At 35.2% G+C, this 22,251-nt stretch overlaps 2 protein-coding genes across 3 annotated transcripts; both read left to right on the top strand.

Moving 5' to 3' along the window:
* Positions 1-2,505: 2,505 nt before the first annotated feature.
* LOC133697675 (LEAF RUST 10 DISEASE-RESISTANCE LOCUS RECEPTOR-LIKE PROTEIN KINASE-like 1.2) lies at positions 2,506-9,972 on the top strand. Of its 2 annotated transcripts, none has more exons than XM_062120395.1 (4): positions 2,506-3,591; positions 7,973-8,047; positions 8,161-8,418; positions 8,549-9,972. In XM_062120395.1, exons 1-4 carry the CDS (start codon positions 2,823-2,825, stop codon positions 9,739-9,741), a joined length of 2,295 nt encoding a protein of 764 aa, XP_061976379.1. In that variant the 5' UTR covers positions 2,506-2,822; the 3' UTR covers positions 9,742-9,972. The 2 variants fall into 2 exon arrangements, with proteins under 2 accessions (XP_061976379.1, XP_061976380.1); XM_062120396.1 differs by having other exon boundaries at positions 2,507-3,591; positions 7,973-8,017.
* A 4,778-nt stretch (positions 9,973-14,750) lies between these two features.
* LOC133697869 (LEAF RUST 10 DISEASE-RESISTANCE LOCUS RECEPTOR-LIKE PROTEIN KINASE-like 2.1) lies at positions 14,751-20,736 on the top strand. Its single transcript, XM_062120681.1, has 3 exons — positions 14,751-15,725; positions 19,301-19,339; positions 19,498-20,736. The coding sequence occupies exons 1-3, from the start codon at positions 14,954-14,956 to the stop codon at positions 20,592-20,594; spliced, it is 1,908 nt and encodes a 635-aa protein (XP_061976665.1). The 5' UTR covers positions 14,751-14,953; the 3' UTR covers positions 20,595-20,736.
* Positions 20,737-22,251: the final 1,515 nt, after the last annotated feature.

Genomic DNA, 22,251 nt, shown 5'->3' with positions numbered 1-22,251 from the left:
TAAAATTTTGATGTTAATCTCTTCAAGTAAAAGAATTCGTCAGGATTTGGTTTCTAATGAAAAGTTTTGGTGTCAATTCCTATGGATATAAATTTTTGATGGAAAAGGATTTTTTTTTAATTAAAATCACGATGCCAGTCCCTATTCATGGAAGTTTTCGTCAAAATAAAATTCTAGCGAGTTTTTTTATATTCGACATATCGGCCCCATGGACCTCTTCATGTTTGGAAAAAGCCTCAATGAGTAATGTAGATTTATTATAAAATCCTGTAAAAATATTTTTTGTATTTTTTATGAAAATATTTAAAGCCAAAACTTCTTAGAATACTAGAAGGTTAGATATATTTTTTGACCTTTTATTTTACATTTATTTTTGTAAAGAACGAAACACAAGTTTTGTCATTATACAATGCCAGGATATGGAAAATGATTTCTTATAGAGGACCTGGCCAAAGAGGGCAACTCATAAAAAGAATTTTTATGATATATTTATTTTTTATCATCTTAGGACATCATGCTAAAAGGGCTTAAACAAGGGAAAAGTCCCAAAACCGTAGCCCAAAGAGGAAAGACAGACCCAGCCCCAGCTCAAAAGTACAGCCCAAGCGGGCAAGAAGAGCACCCAGAATGCAAACTAAACTATCATGGCTTAGACCCAAATGCAAACCAAACTATCAGCCTCAACAACCAAGCCTTTCCTTCCCTTTTAAAAAAAGAAACAGGGAACCCACTAACCAATTCTAGCCCAAGCCTGAATCTCCCTAAAAAAACTACAAAAGGGCAAACCCCGCTTGAATTTAGTCTTTCACCTTTTTTTAATTCCAGGAGAGTAAAACAACTGTCTAGTAAATAAATAAAAAAGGGCAGCGTGACATTTATACGTATCTGTGTAAGGGACAGACATAACAAACCTATTTGTTTTTGGATTTTTCAAATAATTTATAAAGAAAAATATTTTTTTATGGAAATAAAAAATTTCAGGGTAAAAAATTAGATTATAATAATCAATGTTATGAATAAAAAAATATGTTTTATATAAAAAATAAATACATAAAAGAAGAAAGAGAATCTTAGCCAAATAATTTTTCTGACAGAAATTCATAAAATAAAACTGTTTGTCAAATACAATGATGTCACCAAACAATTTTTTTAAGAAAAAATAAATAATTTTCTTGTCAAAGAAGCGTGATCCCCTGCTATATCATAAAATTGACTTGTAATTTATGTACCGTGACGAACCTTTTATGTATATAAAGTAAAAAGATTATGCGAATAACCCAAATTTTTATTTGTCAATATAAAATTTAAAATTTTAAAAAATACTATTTTTTATTTACTCTTTTAATGTATTCATTATTTAAAATAGATACTAGTATAAGCTAGTCACATCTTCTCTATTAAAACATTTAAAGAATTGACAATGAACATCATTGTTTTATATCCTTGTCTATCTTCTTCTTTTCATCTTCTTCTTTCTTTTCATTTTATTTCATTTTTTCTCATTTTTATTATTATAATATTTTAATAATCACCTAAATTATATTTTGGATTGGCTAAGTCGACTTAATCACGTCAAGACAACTCTTATATGATTTAATTTTAAAACCAGATTAAGAAAAGAATCAAGCTCAGAGAGTTTTTTTTTTATTAATTTCATCTTTTTTTTAATTTTATTATTGAATATATTTTACTAGCAGGATAGATTGTCTATGGATTAACCAAATTAGCTGAATCAAGTCAGGGTAACTCCCGTATAATTTAATTTTAAACTTGAATTAGGTGAGAAGTTGGGGTAAGATTGTATTTTATATCAATTTCATCTATAAACTATTTGAATGGTCAATTATAATGCTTTTAACTTGACAAAATAGATAGAGTCACGTCAAAAAAACTTCTTTATAATTTAATTATAAATCTAGAATAAATAAAAAACTTGGATCAGGAGGTTTCAAGATTGATCCACTAAACCATGTTTAATAAAAATGCTAAATAACTCTTATCGGTTTGTATATTTTTTATCGGCATTCAAGAAAAAACTTTAATACAACTTGCAACATATCACATTCCTATAACTAGTTGAAAATTAAAAGATCTTCGATTGTTGTTATTTTTTTCTTAACAAGTAACTTTGAACATTCTTTTTCTCCGAGTTGTGGTTGTGATAGTTGTTAAAATCATATCTTGATAATTTTCAGGGTATTATTTATTTTTATATTTAAAACTATATTTTTGTGTGTTTAAAAAGTATTTTTTGGATTGAAAAAGTATTGAACATGTGGAAAAAATAAATATATAAAAAAATTAATTTAATATGTTCTAAAGAATTTTTTTTAAAAAGTATTTAATATCACAATAAGAAACACGTCAACTAGAAGCAGGGGCAAAATTAGGACTTTAAAAATGAAGGGTGCCAAAATGAAATATATTACGATACATTTAAAAATTAAATAAACCAGCGATGGCTATGGTACATAACTTCACTTCAAGTTGCAAGAAGGCCCAGACGATGAAGGGCACAGAGTTTTTTAAGCTGGTCAACTTGCGCTGCTTTCCTGACAATGAACGCTTCCTTTGGGCAACACCGACTTGTGGTCTTATACTGCATTATATTCAACAGTCTAAGATTTCTAATCAGATATGAACAAGCCTCCTGCTACAAAAATTGTCAGAGGCAGAAAATCTGCAAAAATCAAGTCAAACTCACCCTCTTATAACTCCCGCTACATCGATTCCCTCTTCACCCTCCTCCCCCATAATTTATTCACCATCGTTCCTCTTCCTCCCTTTCTCTCTCTCCTCCCAAAAATCAAAGATCCATAAAAATGAACCTTAACTTCTTTTTAACACCTTTTTCTCCAATAATAAATCTCTTTATTGTCACTTTCTTTCTCCTGGCAAAGAAAGCCTCATGTACAGACCCTCAGTTCCTAGCTTGCAACCCCGAAAGCTGCAGCGATGGCCAAAACATAAGCTTCCCATTTCATATCCAAGGCGTGCAGCCCGACTTTTGTGGCTACCCTGGATTCACCATCTCTTGCAACGAAAAAGGCAAGCCAGTCTTTAATCTGTCCAATAGTGAGTATATCATCCACGACATCTACTACCAAAACCAGTCTCTTCGTGTCTCAAATGCAGCTGTTTTTGGCAAAAGCCCCTCCTGTACTCCTCAAATACAAAACATATCTCTAGATGATGGCAGGTTTCATCGATCTTCTAACGGTAAAGACCTCTTCTTGCTTTACAATTGCAACTCAACGCTGCTATCAAACAACAGTGAGCTTTTAAATTACAAGGTTGATTGTCCTGGGGAGAATGAAACTGTTCGGACTCTAGCAATGCTCGAAGATGATCCTTTATTGGGCTCTACTTTAGACAAATGTAGAACTCGAGTTTTGGCACCTGTGGATGTGTATAGAAGTGAGAATGTTGGGGCTGAAAGGATGTTAGAAAGAGGGTTTGTGTTGAATTGGACAGCAAGTAATTGTAGCATTTGTGAAGACAGTGGTGGCAAGTGTGGTTTTGACAACGCCGCGTACCATTTCAAATGTTTCTGCCCTGACAGACCTCATGCTTGGCGGTGTAATTATTCCGGTGAGTCATTTTATTATTAATTTTTTTCCTGTCTTGAAATTTTATCTCTTTCTTGAGAGTGATGGCTAGTATATGGTAGAGGCCCAGTGCCCACTTGTGTGTTTTGGCTAAGATAAGTGCCAGTTGTGTGTGCTGCTGGGATCGTTATGTCCACACAACCATGGTCAAAACATCTCCCTTCTTTCCACTGTCTAGATGAGGTTCATCTTTGCTAGGCTAGCGAAGTACAGACACCAAGAACAAAGTGTCTGTAGGTAGTGGGCTGTTGAGGCAAAAAGGGACCCGTTTAAGGGATCGGACAGGTGGACTTGGGTGGATAAATCTAATTCTCTAACATTAGCAAGTCATTAGGTTAGGGATAAATCTAATTCTCTAGAATTAACAAGAATCGCTATGATTATTAAACGGTTAAGGGTTCATGCAGTCTCCTCTTGATTTTTATCTTACATTGGTTTCTCAATGATTTTTTTCCTAGCGGGATCCTTGAACGTACTCGATATTCCCTCTTATGCGGACCTTCTATCACCCTAACTCACGCTGTCCATTTTTTTTCTTTTTCTTTTTTCATTTTTAACAGCCATTCAGTATAGAACTCGCTGAACAAAATCATTGGTTTAGTGCCAAAAAAAAACAAAACATATATTTCATTTTTTTTTCAAGCCACCTTCATTTTTAACCAGTCATCTTCTCCATTTCTTAAAAAAAAAAAGAAGCTTTGGTTTTCTGATCTGATTTGTTTGATTTTAACATCAAACGACCATTTTAATCTACACAAATACAAAAATGGATTTGGAAACAAATTTATCTGAAAAAAAAAGGATCCAATAACAAATTTGACATTGCTAGTAACGGTGTTGGATGGGAGAGCTCCATCGTTGAAAGTGAAAGAAGTCAAGATATCAAGTACAAGACTGCTTTTGGAAAGCATATCATACAGGAAGCAGTTTAAGAAGAAATCAAGAGTAGGAGGACCAAATCCACCTTTAACCCAATCTTTTTAAAAATCTAGTCTGCTATGTTCATAACGCGCGCAGGTGGGACCTCGAACTCTAAACTTGAATAGCCGTCCTAGTCAAAGGTAGTTTTCTTCAATTAATGGTCAAAATAAGCAAACGTACCAGAAATGAAGAATCAAACTCTTTTGCCAATTGTTTAGCTACGTCTTCTGGCTCTCTGATAAGCCTTCGAGTCAGAGTAATAGATTTCCTTACCAGTGGGGCAGCTTTTGACTTGACTCTCTAGTCTTACGCCCGCAATTATTTATTGAATTTCTATCCTAAAATTACAGAAGATTAGTTCTTGATTTTAATTATTCAACAAAGTGTGCTGAAAACTCAGGATGAGCGCGGCGAAAAAAATATTGTGCAACATCAAATAATTATTGACCGAAACTAGTTAAAACATCGGGATCTATGACTCTCTTCTGTAAAGAACAGGATCGGGGGAGTTTTCTTGATCAGAGGGACAATTTATATGCATCTAGATCCTCAAAGTTGAAAACTTTAAATCACAGCTAACTGGTTTACCTAATGAAGAGATATGACCCTTGATGTTGAATTTTTTTGTGAAATATATGAGGCGGCATAGTCTGACCACCGAAAGAGAACTACTTAATCATTTGGTTTGAAAATTAATTAATGCTTAATAGACGAGGCCGACAAAATGATGAAATATCCCGAGTTATAAAATAAGTCGTGCTCTTGATAACAACGTTTCCGGCCGAGAGGCTAATGTTGAATTTCCATCTAGTTCCTTTGCATCTCCGATTACTTTAGCTCCGCATCATTGCCAAAGAAGTGGCGGCCGATGGGGGTTTGAAGATGATACCTGTGTATTTTTCTGTGATGATAGCATGGCTCGCTTCCATGTTCTAAATTACATGCAGTTAAAGTACAAAAACACAGGTTACAAAGTGATCAATATCTTGTTAGAATAAGTGGTAAAGATCGCCCCCCCTTAAGAAACATGGCATTGCAAATATACGGCACTCGATATCATATTTGGAAGACTATTCCTCTTGTTAGTGGCAGATGCTACCCTCAGTACTCCAGGCACCACTAGGCATTGTCATAATTTGATTTATCCCAGATTCTCAGAAGATAGTTTTAAACCTATATTAGTCAGCTTAGTAGTCTGTTTCTATTGTAATTGCTAGGGTACAATCCCATGATGCTCCAGCCTAGAGGGGAAGGTAACAGGCAGGTTAAAATGGTGACCCAACAAGGTAGGGGATAATAGGCATGAACAAAATGGTGATTCAATGGAGGAAATGAGTTATTAGTTCGATCACCAAAACTGTCCTGTCTTTAATGCTTTCAACTGTGTTCCAATATTCGAAATGCTGGGATATTAGATCGCGTACTGGGGTAAAAAAAGAAGAAAAGAATGTCAGGCCTCTATAACATAAGGAAGAGGGAAGAAGAGAAGAGAACCATGGAGAACCCATGACACCCTGGAATTATCAGACGTTCATTATGTAGTTAGTTTACCACAATCTGAAAACCTTGTAATTCCGTTCTCCTTAACCTTTATCTGCTTCACTGACAAAGACCACCCAAAACTGTTGCCACCAGTTGATGGCCATGAATTGCCCTATCATAATTCAACCAGTTTGGCATTTGAGAGATGATTATGACCTCAATTTACCAATGGATTTCTCGATGATCTCACCACATTTGAATTTTTTGTCACATGCCAAATCTCTCTTGACTCCAATTTCTAATATATTACTACTGCAAGACCGTCGATAACTTCTGCAAGCTTGCAAACCACGTAGTGAAGTTCCTGTTTCATCATCATCTTTGTCTTTTGATCCCCTTTCTCTTAGGAGAACCAATCCCATATCATCTTTTCCTTTAACAGTCTAGACGTTAATAACAAGCTGCAAAAAAGTCCTAGCTTATATCACCACATGATTATGTTGAATGTGTGGGGCTTTTCTAGAGCCAAAGAAAAGTATTTCTACTGAAGTTGGTTGACTAATACAAAATTTTACATATTCAAGCTATATTTTCAAACGTGTGTCCCACTGCCCACCATATTTAATATTTCAGTTCATCTTCACAAGTCTTCTGAATCAAATTTCTTAGTCAACTGTCGTTTCTATCGGGTAAGGAACTAAGTACATATTGTAAGTTGCATTAACGGAGAGCCGAGAGGTACAGCCTACAGAGGCCTAGCTGTTACTAAGAGTAAGAGCAGCTAATCCTTGTTTGTGTCACTGTTGTTTTTATTTCCTAAATTGGAAATCTCAGAATGGTGCATGCTTGTCTGTTAGTATTCTTTATTCCTTTTCACCTCAAACTTCCTCTCTCCGCTGAAGAAGAAACTAGATACCATCCAAATTGCCAGCCCTTTCATTGTGGGAAACTCGGTGAAATCCACTTCCCATTCACCAACGCCTCACGTTCGCACTGTGGTTTTCTTATGGTTGATGGTTGTGATAAAGATACGCAGAAGATCCAATTAAAGAGGGAAGGGAGGTGGTATGAATTCTAAATTCCTCTCGTAGGCGTTGGAATGGACACAGTACCATTTCAGTTCTCACGATGAAGTCCTCTGGCAGCAGTAATTTTCCCATGATTGCAGAACCTTCAACAATTGGACTTTTCCTTGGCTCCCTTTTCTCTTCTTGCAATTTATGCCAAATCTGACCTTGTTCAAATGCAACAACCCTCACAGAGATGCAAGCCAATTAGATTCAAACCAAACAGCATTGCGGACTTAGGGGTAGGGGGTTTAGCACTTTTGTCTACAAAATAGAAAAACAACTCATTTTTTGGCCGCGGGAGTAAAACAACGAAAGACCGAAAAGTACCCTGCAAAAACTTAAGTATCTACCACACTCAGAAATTCGAAAGTTTACCGCGTCTTCAACCTCAGTGTTCGCTTATACAGTTTCCTGGAAACAGGAATCAACCTACAATGACATATTCACAATGCCCAATGCCAAGTTCACACTTGAAGTGCTAGTATCTCCTGCCTGTATGCACTGTCATCGTGGAGGAGGAGAATGCCAGATTAAAGAGCAAAAACTTCTCTGTTCCATTGCAAAAGAAGGTATAGACGACATAACACATGCAGAAAGACTTGCATATCTACATTGATCAAGCCTACATATTTCACTATATTTTGTGCTCTAATAGTTCTTAAAATTTCATAACCGTATAGAGTTAGCTTTACCTTTAGAGCCCTTCGTTAAACATGCCCAGCGGATAAGAACTCAGTCTACAAAGTGAATCTATATTGGAAAAAAACTTTCAAGGTTTGAACCTTTGTATGTGTGTATTCCTTAATTTCTGAGGTTAATTGGTTCTGAATCACTTTAGTTTTATTGTTCGACCTCATATAACATCATATTTCTTTGAAAATCTTTTTGCAGAAAAAGACAAGCCGGGATTGAAGCTAGGATTGAAGCTAGGATTGGGTAATTCAAAATCCAAAATTTCTCTGCTTTGTATGTTTCCATGATAACCTCCATAATTTCTAGCATGTATGGATTCCAGCAAGGTTATCTGTCATCCAAAGTATAAATCATCTGCCATCCAAAGTAATTCTCTCCTTTATCAGGTTTAGGCATCGGATGTCTGTTCATGGGAATAATTTTGTTGTCCTACATTTACCTGCGCCACTTCAAGAGAAGACGTGATTCCTCAAACTTGTTATCTATGAATTCTTCATCTGATCCCTCCTCAAAAGCAGACCTAGAAGGAGATGGTGTTTACCTCAGCATCCCCATCTTCTCTTATACTGAACTTGGGCAAGCCACCAATAATTTTGATAGTGAAAAGGAACTTGGAGATGGAGGTTTTGGAACTGTTTACTATGGTAAGAAGATGAAAGTTTAAAGTTTATGTTGATAGATCAACTATACTACAGTAGAAAACTGCTACTCAAAAGAAAAGGAAAGCTTTCCTAAAACTCAAGCAATTTGATCAATGGGTTTATTTTGAACCAGGGAAGCTCAAAGATGGACGGGAAGTTGCAGTTAAGCGCCTTTATGAACACAACTATAAAAGGGTTAAGCAGTTCATGAATGAAATTGAAATTCTTACTCGCCTGCACCACAAAAACCTCGTCTGCCTTTATGGATGCTCTTCACGACGCAGCCGTGAGCTACTACTTGTCTATGAATACATTCCCAATGGCACTGTTGCTGATCATCTACATGGAGATCAAGCAAAGTCCAGTCCACTGACCTGGCCTATTCGAATGAGCATAGCAATAGAAACAGCTAGTGCTCTGGCTTACCTTCATGCTTCTGACATCATACATCGTGATGTCAAGACGAACAACATCCTCCTTGACAACAATTTCAGCGTGAAAGTTGCAGATTTTGGGCTTTCCAGGTTGTTTCCCAAAGACGTTACTCACGTCTCGACTGTTCCACAAGGGACACCAGGCTATGTTGACCCTGAATATCACCAAAGTTACCAACTTACAGATAAGAGCGATGTCTATAGCTTTGGGGTTGTCCTGATTGAGCTCATATCATCAATGCCTGCTGTCGATATAACCAGGCACCGGCATGAGATTAATCTATCTAACTTAGCAATAAGCAAGATTCAGAAATGTGCATTTGATGAGTTGATTGATTCACGTCTTGGGTATAATTCAGACGAGGAAGTTAAAAGAATGACAACATCAGTTGCAGAGTTGGCTTTTCAATGCTTGCAGCAAGACAAGGAAACAAGACCTTCCATGGAAAATGTCTTGCAGCAGTTAAAAATAATTCAAGGCGGGGAGTCCATGGAGAATCTTTCTAACTTAGCAATAAGCAAGATTCAGGAATGTGCAGTTGACGAGCTGATTGATTCACGTCTTGGGTATAATTCAGACGAGGAAGTTAAAAGAATGACAACATCGGCTGCAGAGTTGGCTTTTCAATGTTTGCAGCAAGACAAGGAAACAAGACCTTCCATGGAAAATGTTTTGCAGCAGTTAAAAATAATTCAAGGCGGGGAGTCCTTGGAGAATCTTGAAGAAGTGCATGACGATACCAAGAGGTCGAAGAACACACTGCCACCACCTTCACCACCCTATTGCGATGAGGCTGGTCTATTGAAGAACATCCGTCTGCCACCTTCACCAGTTTCTGTTACCGCTAAATGGGCCAGTAGTAATTCTACTACACCTAATGAAAGCGTTTAAGTTTTCTTCCTCCATGCTGCTTACTTTCAAGTTGGTTGATGAGAGCATGGCTAATACCTGGTTTGAGTGCAAATGTAAGTTACCTTCTCCTTGTCGCCGTTTTGTTACACCCAAAAATTAAATCCTAGGCACAGCATTGGCGAGTTTATGTATAAATGAGTCCATATAATTACTGGAGGTTAAATCACTAATGTTTATATTCAGGCTTCAAATCATGGCTCATTTTTTTTATGCCCTTGTTCTTTTGCTTTCTACATGTTGATTGTGTTTAGAAAGGCAGAACTTATATTTCACTTTTAATCCTCTAATTAGCAACCACGGAACCATGATAGCTACCAACTTATAGCAGAACAGTGAAGCAAAGCTTTTGAAGTCATCCCTAATCGAGCGCAAGCAGCTTCAGATTCTGTTTCTTAGTGGTAACCCCAAGGCATCTAGTTTGTGAACTGAAAAATAGAAAAGAACTGGAAAGTATTATGCTCTCCGTTTGCTTCAACATGCCAGTTCCCTCTTTGTTCAGACTCGTCACGGGCAAGTTTATAAGATCTATTTAATATTTCAATTAGTTAAAGAATTTAAGTTAATGAAATTATAATAAATCAACATGAATTGTGGAAGTTTTTTAATTGAATATTTATTTTGTAGTATTTGATATCATGTTTTTTTTTATAAAAAAAATTAAATACATATTATAAATATTTTTTTATTTTGATGAATGAAAAGAGCAAACATGCAACCAATCATCCATATCACTTATAAAATATAATTAAGAGAATCAGTAATTGGAAGGAGGCAAGAATGGACAACAACAAAAAATGCTCAGACTGGATGTGAAAAAAAAATTAATTACTTGAAAAAAATCGAGACTGAAAAAATCATAAATATTGAAAGAAGAAGAAAGCCGGGTTGGGCACACAATAGGTCTGCATGTATGGGCCTGATTTCTGAACTCCTAGGCTAGACGGGCCTGGCCCAGGAACTTAAAAAAAATCAAACAAAAGTGGATGACGCGTTGTTTGCAAGGAGTGACGTGCTGTCCACCGCATGCAACTTTCGATGATCATTATGTCACCGAACAAATGGGGATTGCTGTTTTTGGCCCTTCACAATTTTTGTTTTACCTGAAAACACCATCGAATCATTTGGTAAAAACCATTTTGAATCTCAGAACACTTTCTAAGGCCCTCTAGAAATTAAAAATACCAAGCCTTCCTGCCTCTCCAGTCTTCTCTTTCCTCCCTCAATACTGAGGGACCTTGTTGTAAGAAAAATTAAGTTTAGGGATATTTGCATACAACTTCTTAACTTCAAGAACCAAAATGTAAAAAAAAAGAGAATAGATGCTATGGTTTGATCTAACTTTCATTCTCTCTTGTACTTTTATAAATTATACTTTTCATTTCGGGCCAAACAAAAAACTCAAACAAAATATAATATTAAGGACGTAAAATATTATTGAAGATATAAACTATACAATAAAAAATACTATTTATAAAAATATAAAAGGTAAGTGAAATTCAGATACAAATAAGAGTTTTGTAATTATTTCTGTAAAAAAATACACAAAATTTCCAAAAAACAATCTTTGGCAGAACAACCATATTTAGTTTTAGCTTTTTTTATAATAATATAATATAAAGTGCAGTCTGTCATTTTTTTTGGTTGAAGCGTTAGGTATTCAAGTAAAGGGAATAGAATTATGGTTGGCGGTGGAATTTAATGCTGGAAAATAGACTTGGAAAAATACGTCGCTGAAGTCTTCTTTTCCTTGGAAAAATAAAAACATTTTAATTTTTTTTAAAAAAACTTTTAAAACATAAAAACAAAATTGTAATCTTGGCTTTGTTGATATTATACGTGCGTATTTGGTATTGCGATAGCTGTTATAGTTGTGATTTGAAAAAAATTGTTTTATAAAAAGTACTTTTAATTGAGGTTGGTTTAAAAAAATAGGTGTTTGGTTAAAACTGTGGTTGAAATTGAAATTGAAGAAAAAGTAGTTTAATGTGTTTGGTTAAAAATGCTTTTGAAATTGAGGTTATAAAATAATTTTAAAAAATATATATATTAATATTGATGGTTTTTAATTTAAATATTGTGAATATAACTATTGTTATTACATAATGAAATAAATCATACTTTATATAAAAAAATTTTATTGTTCCATTAAACTATCTATAATTCCATTACGTACAAAATACATCCGACAAGAACTACAAAATTAGGTAAAGTATTATCAGGAATAAAATTAAGATTACAGTACGAGTAAATTTAATTCACCTTAAACTAATTTAAAAAAACAAAAAAAATTGTTGTTCACGTTCACTTGAACAGTGCGAGTGAAATCAATTAACTGGACTGATTTTTCAAAAAAAACTGTTCACGTAAACAGTGGAGGCATGCTCCACTGTTCACTGAACAGTAGAGCACGGTTCAACATTTTGCCGCGCAGGAAGCAACTCCTAGATGCTTTCTTTTTTTTTGCGTTTCAAACACAGCAGACTAATAGGGTCCGTTTGTTTACGCGGCTGCGGCTGCGTTTTAATTAAAACGCAGTTGGTAGCCGTTTGGTAATGAAAAAACTTGATTTACTGTGCCTGGGTCCCGCGTGTTTTTTGCGGCTGAAACGTTAAAAATAAAAAGCAGAAAAATCATGCTTTCCATTTACTGTGCAATTCACTTGCACTGTTAAAACAATTTTTTTTTTGTTTTTTTAGTGTGTATTAAATTTATTAATATTTTTTTTTAATAAATTAAATTTATTTGCATTGTGATATGGACAATATATTTTTACCGAAAAATTAGTATAGAGTAAATTAAATTTACTCGCACTGTAATATCAATTTTATACATGATAATATTTTATTTAATTGTATTATTAAATAGTTTAATGGAATAATAAAAAATATTTTATATAAAGTATTATTTATTTCATAATTTAATATGAGTAATTAATTCTACAATATTTAAATTTAAAACTATCAATATTAATATATATTTTTTAAAATTATTTTATAACCTCAATTTCAAAAGCATTCTTACCCAAACACATTAAACTACTTTTTTTCAACCTCAATTTCAACCACAGTTTTAACCAAACACTTATTTTTTCAAACTAACCTCAATTAAAACTACTTTTTTCAAACCACAACCACTACCGCAATACCAAACACATACTATGAGACCCATAAACAGTAACAAGCGTTTGTTTAATTAACCAAGCAGCTTACAAAATGAAACTGCAGGAAACATGAACGCTACCACGTAACCAAACGGGTTTGACTTAGATATTGTGTGGTACGTATTTGGGAAGAAGACTTTGAAAAGTCAATAGGTCAACTTCTCTTTGATTTGCTAGCCAGTGGGAAGGAGTCTTTCAAAGACCAGGTGCAAAATTACTGGGCTGGTGCTATCACCCACCAAACAGACGATATCTAACGTGTAAATTTCACAGGGCTACCCCACCTGCTGTCCATCTTAATTACTAGTCTTTTGCAAGTCAACTAACTTGTGTTGCCAGATAAAAGAATTATAACATTTGAGAATTGACAAGAAACTAGTTACTTGTTCTCTATTAAAACGTCTAAGAACTGACGACGAGCTTCATTGGTTATATGGATAGTAAACATTTAAGCTTTCTTGTACTTCTTCTTTTTCTTCTTTTCTTTTTTTCATTATCCCATTTCTTTATTTTAATTTTATCTTCTTTTTCCTCTCATTATTATTATTATTATAATATTTTAACAATTATCCGAGTTATATTTGATTTGCTAAGCCAGCTTGATCAGATTAAGACAACTTCTATATGATTTAATTTTAGACCCGATATGGAAAAAAAAATTGAGTTAAGAGGGTTTTTTTTACTGTTAATTTCATCATTTTTTTTCTTCTAAATTTTATCCTTAAATATTTTTTTACCGGTAGGACAAATTATTTATAGATCGACCAAGTTAACTAGATCAAGTTGGGACAACTTTATAAGATTTAATTTTAAATTCGAGTTAGGTAAGAAGTTAGAGTGAGAGGTTTTTTATATAAATTTCATCCACGAGCTATTTTACCGGTCAACCAAAATGCTTTTGAACAGGTTAGGTAGACGGAGTCACGCTAAGAAAACTTCCACACAGTTTAATCATAAATTTAGAAAAAACAAAATAGTTGAACTAAGATATTTTAAGATTGACATGTTAAATAATGTTTAATAAAAATATCAAATAAATCTTCTTGGTTTGCATATTTTTTACTCCGTTCACAAAAGTTTTAATTTTACCCTCATTGTAGTGCAAACCTATAACTAGTTAGAAACTAAAAGATTTTTTATTGTTGTCATTTTTTTCTTGACAAGTAACTCTGAATATTCTTTCTCTAAGCTTTGGTTGTGACAGTGTTAAAAACATATCTTGATAGTTTTTATGGTATTATTTATTTTTGCATTATGTGTGTTTTAAAAATGTTTTATGACTTGAAAAAGAATTGAACATGTTATAAAAAATATTTTAATATATTTAAAAGAGAAACACTTTTAAAAAGTATTCAATATCACAATAGTAAACACACACTATCAAGTTCTTGCACCGTGTTTCTAAAAATTTTGATTTTTTTAATTTAAAATATATATATTTTTTATGTTTTTAAATCGTTTTGATATTCTGATATCAAAAATAATTTTTTTAAAATAAAAAATTTCATTTTAAATAAAAAACACTTTGAACCGTCACTGCTATCACAATCTCAAACAAAATCTTTAATAATAATTAGCGAAAACCAGAAACACGGGCAAAATTAAGATTCTGAAAATGGAGGGTGCCAAAATGAAATATAATACGATACATGTAAAAATTAAATAAACCTGTAATGGCTAAGTATTTAATTATCACTTCTAAGTTGTAAGAAGGCCCAGACGATGAAGGGCACATAGCCTTGTGCTGGTCAACTTGCGCTGCTTTCCTGACAATGAACGCTCCATGTGGGCAACACCGACTTACATTGCCTTATATTCAACAGTCTAAGATTTCTAATCAGATATGAACAAGCCCCCTGCTATAAAAAATTGTCAGAGTCAGAAAAGCTGCAAAAATCAAGTCAAACTCACCCTCTTATAACTCCCGCTACATCGATTCCCTCTTCACCCTCGTCCCCCATAATTTATTCACCATCGTGCCTCTTCCTCCTCACTTTCTCTTTCTCCTCCACAAAATCGAGATCCATAAAAATGAACCATAACTTCTTTTTAACACCCTTTTCTCCAATAATAAATCTCTTTATTGTCACTTTCTTTCTCCTGGCAAAGAAAGCCTCATGTACAGACCCTCACTTCCTCGCTTGCAACCCCAAAAGCTGTAGCGATGGCCAAAGCATAAGCTTCCCATTTCATATCCAAGGCGTGCAACCCGACTATTGTGGCTACCCTGGATTCACTATCTCTTGCAACGACAAAGGCAAGCCAGTCTTTAATCTGTCCAATAGTGAGTATATCATCCACGAAATCTACTACCAAAACCAGTCTCTTCGTGTCTCAAATGCAGCTGTTTTTGGCAAAAGCCCCTCCTGTACTCCTCAAATCCAAAACATATCTCTAGATGATGGCAGGTTTGGTCAATCTTCTAACAGTACAGGCGTCTTCTTGCTTTACAATTGCAACTCAACGCTGCTATCAAATAACGGTGAGCTTTTAAATTACAAGGTTGATTGTCCTGGGGAGAATGAAACTGTATGGACTCTAGCAATGCTCGAAGATGATCCTCTACTGGGTTCTACTTTAGACAAATGTGGAACTCGAGTTTTGGCACCTGTGGATGTGTATAGAGGTGAGAATGTTGGGACTGAAAGGATGCTATTGCTAGAAGGAGGGTTTGTGTTGAATTGGACAGCAAGTAATTGTAGCGATTGTGAAGACAGTGGTGGCAAGTGTGGATTTGACAACGCCACGTACCATTTCAAATGTTTCTGCCCTGACAGACCTCATTCTCGGCGGTGTTATTCCGGTGAGTCATTTTATTATTAATTTTTTTCCTGTCTTGAAATTTTATCTCTTTCTTGAGAGTGATGGCTAGTATATGGTATAGGCCCATTGCCCACATGTGTGTTTTGGCTAAGATAAGTGCCAGTTGTGTGTGCTGCTGGGATCGTTATGTCCACACAACCATGGTCAAAACATCTCTCTTCTTTCCACTGTCTAGATGAGGTTCATCTTTGCTAGGCTAGCGAAGTACAGGCACCAAGAACAAACTGTCTGTAGGTAGGGGCTGTTTTGGCAAAAAGGGACCCGTTTAAGGGATCGGAGAGGTGGACTTGGCTGGATAAATCTAATTCTCTTACATTAGCCAGTCATTAGGATTAGGGATAAATCTAATTCTCTAAAATTAACAAGAATCGCTATGATTATTGAACGGTTAAGGGTTCATGCAGTCTCCTCTTGATTCAAAGAATTCAGAATGATGTTTCATTAAATAAACCCAATAATAATAAGTATGATCATCAATAAATGAAATATAATATCGAGACCCTCTTTTTATGGCAATAGAAAAAGATCCCCATACATCAGAATGAATCAAGTCAAATGGTGAAGAAAAAACAGAAATACTTCGATTAAAAGGTAAAACGGAAAATTTTGCTAGTTTACATTCACTACAGTCAGAAATATCACAAGTTTGAAAATTTCTTAAAGCTCATGTGGATGCCAAAAATCTCAAACAATAAGAAGAAACATGATCTAGGCGAGAATACCATAAATAAAAACTAGAAGATGAAGTACTCAAACAAAAAGAAGACAAATCAACAGTAGTAGTAGCAGCAGCGACAACTGACACTTTTAACTCGTTCAAAATATATAGTTCATTCTCTTTACAGTCTATCTCAATCAGCTTCTGAGACTTCAGATCTTGTACAAAAAAAAAGAGACGAAATGACTAAAGAATCACTAGAATCACATAATTGACCAACGAAAACAAGATTCCATTTGAGTTTTGAAATAAGATAAACATTAGGAAGAGACAAGTGATGCGTGATAACAAAACCAACACCTGTTATGGGCATGAAAGTGCCATCAACATTCATAATAGGAATGGAGGGCGAAGGGGACACATGGGTAAAAGATGAAGAATCTGGAGACATATGATGTGAAGCACCAGAATTTAAGATCCATTCAAAATATGACATACCTGAGGAATTATGAGGCAACTGACCGATGGAAAGAGAAGCGGACATTGCTTATGGCTGCAAGGAGAGACACTTCTGAAATTGCTCAGCTAGAGTACCAGGATCGGTGATAGAGTCTGATGAAGTTACTGTTGCAGTATTGTGGTGTGATGGTTTATAACCCTGAGGTGGTCTATGAACATTAGATTGTGACTGACTGTCATGCTTCTAATCTTGATTTTGTTGTCTCAACTTGGGACACTGAGTCTTCCAATGACCTCCTTGCTTACAGAAACTGCGCTCATCGAAGCCAACTTTTGTGTAAGGCTTATTTTGATGATTAGAGAATGACTTAGAAGGTACTGCTAGTACAGAAGGATTTGAAGTAGAAAGAATTTTCTTTTCAGAGTAAGACTGAAGATGTATTTCTTCAGCTAATAACTCACTAACAACATAGTCAACAGAAGACAATGAAGAACGATGCAGAATTGAACCTCTAAATCCTTCAAAATCACTGCGAAGTGCTGTTAAAAACTGTATCAATCGTTGTTGCTCTCTACGCTTAATATAGGCACCACATGCCTTTAATTCTGCCGATTATGTAAGAGTCCATTGATCCCAAAGATCTGCTATAACAGAATAAAGCTCCTAAATACTAATATTCTTTTGATGAAGAGCTCGTATGTCATTCTCCAACTGATACTGTTTTGCAAACTTTGGTTGCGTGAATAACCTATGCAAATGACCCCAAACCTCCTTTGTTGTCTTATGTTTCGCCAACTGCGTGCCTATGGAATGCTCAACAGAGTTGTTGATCCAAGTAATAATATTTGAATTGTTTGCTTTCTATATATCTATCAAAACAACATCCCCCTCCTCAATATTCTTAGGTATCACATAAGTTCCACTAACATATCCCCACATCTTCATACCTCTACAGAAAATTTCTCGTTACATAACTCCAATACGAATAATTTTTTCCATCCAACCTCACACTCACAGACTGAAGCGAATCATTTCTTTCGGTAGCCATAATTAACAAACAAAAAGAACCAGAACGCAAAAGCAACGAAAAACAAAGTACTAGATTGCAAAAACTGAATAGATATCGCATAAACTAAACAATATCTTTTTGAAATTATACGATTACACCAAAACACAACACAAATTGCAGAAATTGAAAACAAATATCAAATTGCAGAAGCTGAAGGAAAGACAAAATACCATATTTTGCAGAAGCGGAAGACAAAATATCACCCCAAATTTTTTTTTTTACATGAAAGAAAAACGAACATAAAAGAGAAAGGCTAAAATTCTCATTAATCTGTTTATTCTAAAGTGCTTGAGTTAACCTAAATCCAAAAAGATTATATATAAGTTAAACTAAAAATATTATTTTACTTTTAATAAACAAAATAAAAATAAATATATTATTTAACAATGCGGTCCTATATGGTGGATGGTTGTGATGAAAAATCTCAAAGGATCCAACTAGTAAGGGGAGGAAAATGGTTTGAACTTGAAAGCATCTCTGAAGCTGATACCATTTCAATCACTGATGAAGATTCACGGGGACATTTTCCAATTCATGCGATTCCTTCAGCAATTTGAGTCTTCCAGCCAGTCTCCTATACTTCTCTATTCAAGAAATCCCCACCCAAACTTTATTCAAATGAGACCCCAGTGTCATTTTTCCTCACCATCTTGAATTTAACTAAATAGGATGCAAGAACTTCAACATCTATTATACTCGCAACACCAGTCTACGTAGCCCTCCACCTAACTGTTCAATTCTTCAGCTCCCAGTGAATAATATCGAGAGTCCAGAATTTAACCTTGGAAAAGACCCTCCCTCTAAAAGAAACTCGCCCCACACAAGGGGTTGTCTTCAGGTTGTTAACAGCAACCTTCTCTATTGAAGCGTTAGTAACGCCTTTCTGTTATCATTGTTATTTGCTAAGAGGGGAATGTCACACCATCGAAGGAAAGCCCAAATGCATCTATTCAATTGAAGGTATGTATGATATGCATGGACACGACAAAAATAGGGAGAGATAAATACATGTAAGTTTATTTGTATTTGTATACTACGACCCAATATAGTCCTGAGGACCTTAAGACATTTTACTAGACCTACTATCCTTTATATCTGGTATTCCACTCAATTCCTGTCTTCTATGCAATTGATTTTAGCTTACTGGGTTTGGTTTACAATTATGGGTTGTGAGAATAGAATTTAGCTTGCCACAAAATCCCATATTACTCATAAGCAGGTCCTCCTTGCTCTGATTTTTTTTTTTTGCTGATTTTGTGCATGTTAAATATTGGAGAATTCGATTTGGCAAAGCATACATAAATTCGTTGTTTAACTTTTAGGTATTGCACTAATGCCATATATTTCCTTTTCTTGCTTGTGTTGCAGAGAGCAAGAAATTGAGATTGAAGCTCGGACTCGGACTAGGTAATTTACCTCCTCGAAATGTCTAGCAGCACATTTAATAGATGGCGTGATTTACTAAACTTTCCTTCACTGCTAGAGGAAGAAACATTCTTCAAAAATAGTTTAAATGACTTATTCTTAGACTGCATTATTTTCCTCAACTCCTTTTTTTACTACAGCTGTCGGCATTGGAGTTCTAATAATTACAATTTGCTGCATCATCATCAGAAAGTACTCATCCATTCACTTCCTTTCCTGTTGGAGAAAAACCAGAGGAAGTCAAAGTATAGAAGCTTTTCTGAGGAACTATGGAACCTTGGCACCAAAAAGATACAGTTATTCAGAACTTCAGAAAATGACCAAAAACTTCAAAGAGAAACTAGGCCAAGGAGGCTATGGAAGTGTTTTCAAAGGCAATTTACTTGATGGCCGTCTTGTTGCTGTTAAAGTCCTGAAGAAATCAAAGAGTAATGGAGAAGAATTTGTAAATGAAGTTTCTAGCATCGGCAGGACTTCCCACGTCAACATTGTTACTCTTCTGGGGTTCTGTTTTGAGGGTCCTAAACGAGCTATAATCTATGAGTTCATGTCTAATGGGTCACTTGACAAGCACATATATGAAGAAAATCTCTCGAAGGCACATCCCAAATTGGGGTGGGAAACATTATACCAAATTGCAGTTGGCATTGCTCGAGGATTAGAATACTTGCACAGAGGTTGCAACACAAGGATTTTACATTTTGACATAAAGCCTCATAACATTCTTCTAGATGAAAACTTGTGTCCTAAAATTTCTGATTTCGGCCTGGCTAAAATATGCCCCAGTAAAGAGAGTATCGTATCGATGTTGGGTGCAAGAGGAACTGCTGGATACATTACCCCCGAAGTATTTTGTAGAAATTTTGGAGGGGTCTCTCACAAATCCGATGTTTATAGCTATGGGATGCTAGTGTTAGAAATGATTGGAGGGAGAAAAAACTTTCGCGTCGGAGTTGATAATACCAGTGAGATCTATTTTCCACATTGGATATACAGGCGTCTTGAAATAGGCGAAGAACTTCAACTTCAAGGGGCTGGCAATGAAGTGGAGGAACAAAATGCAAGAAAAATGATTTTAGCAAGCTTGTGGTGCATACAAACCGACCCCTCAAATCGCCCACCAATGTCTAGAGTGGTAGACATGTTACAAGGAAGCCTTGAGTCCTTGCCAATCCCGCCGAAACCATACTTGTCTTCCCCTCCAAGATCTCCTCACGGATCAAATTCAAATTCTTAAACAACCACTATCATAATTCATGACCTTTAAGTTCCAAATACTCATCGCATCTTCCTTGCATGAGACAATGACGCATTGTACCCAAAATGTCTTGTAAAACTCTATGGCCTGAGCTAGTCAATATTGTGTATTTCTCTCAAAAGACTACATGCTGTTTGCAGAATTAAGATGCCGAAGACTCGTTCTAACTGACCAATTAGCGTCGTGGCGGTATGTTGGCGATTTGAATCCCAAATACAGACTTCAAACAGAGTCTTCTAGCCTTACTCTCTACTGTCGAAATGGGAGGGCTAGAAGAAGTGATCAGTTCAGTATAACTTTTACATCAGCAAGACCGACAGTTATTCCCAACTTAAAGTTGTTAAATGTATATGAGAATGTGATAGCGGTTACTGTTTAAAGTATTTTTCGCTCGGAAGTTTATTATAATACACACACACAAACACACTTATCTTCTTTTCTTTCCAGCAATTGAGTGTCTGAGAGCCAGTCCAGCATTTCTAATTAAGCATCTTAATAACTGTAAGACTATTATCAGCAGTCAGCACCTTCATTTAAAGATTGAACCATATAGTCTCAGCAATTAATATTTCTGTTTTGTGTACTCTGCCAATCCTTATGGGCTTTCAACATTCACAATCTCATATAAATCCTCCATGACACTTGTTCATCCAATTCCGATGGCCTTCCACAACTTCGCAATCTAAAATAGTTGCACGCTTGCACTGCATGAGTGGTCATGTGGACGAAGAATGACACGCCTGCAGCAAGATTAATAATGGAAATACCATCCTTGAAATTCCAAGAAATTTCTCCCTGTATTCTTTAACAATCACAAATGTGAAAGTGGCAAGCGTAATGTATGACAAGAAACTTCCTGGACAGAAAAATCCACCAAGTTGTCTTTTTGTTGTGGCTGAATGCATGCTTGATCTGCCAAATCAACTCGTTCCTTGCTATAATGCTCCAATAAAAAGATTTGGGAAATTACTAGAAGAAAATCAGCAGTTCTCAGACCACAATGCGGACATGCAGTACTGTATTTTTTTCAAATGCAAAAATTCCTCAAAGCATTTAATTTTTGTGTGGTAGGCATCACCATCCTTTCTTCAGTCTTTTTTACCAAGTCTTGCCTGTCAAATTATCCACTCAATAATAGCGGGTTGCATGGATGAAGAACTGCATGTGTTGCGAGAGTGGGGCCAAAGAGACCTCACTTCAGGCAAGAAAACTAACTGCTCATTGCTGTGTCGCCCTTCTTTTATTGGGAATTTTGAGATACGAACAATCTTGCAGCTTGCTGCTTCAATCAAGGACAAAATTAAGAAACTCCATGTATTATGTACTGGATAGATGATCCACGCTATGCTAACAGGTCAACCTAAATTTTTTTCAATTTAAAAACATATATTAAGACAATGTAAGTGTTTCTATAAGAAATACAAGTCTCGTGTCATTATCTAAATGCAACAACTATATATAAAATAAAATAAAATAATTTGACAAAAAAAAAATATTCAGATGACACGATTGTTTTTAAATAATCAAGAAACATTTGAGACTATTATCATTGATCTGACTAGGTTCACCGAGTTTGATTAATTTAATAATATGATTAAAAAAAATATTAACAATAAATAAAGCAAAAAAAATTAGC

The sequence above is a fragment of the Populus nigra genome, chromosome 6 (assembly GCF_951802175.1).
Source record: "Populus nigra chromosome 6, ddPopNigr1.1, whole genome shotgun sequence".
Lineage (NCBI taxonomy): Eukaryota > Viridiplantae > Streptophyta > Magnoliopsida > Malpighiales > Salicaceae > Populus > Populus nigra.
This window is presented reverse-complemented; position numbering and strand designations above follow the sequence as displayed.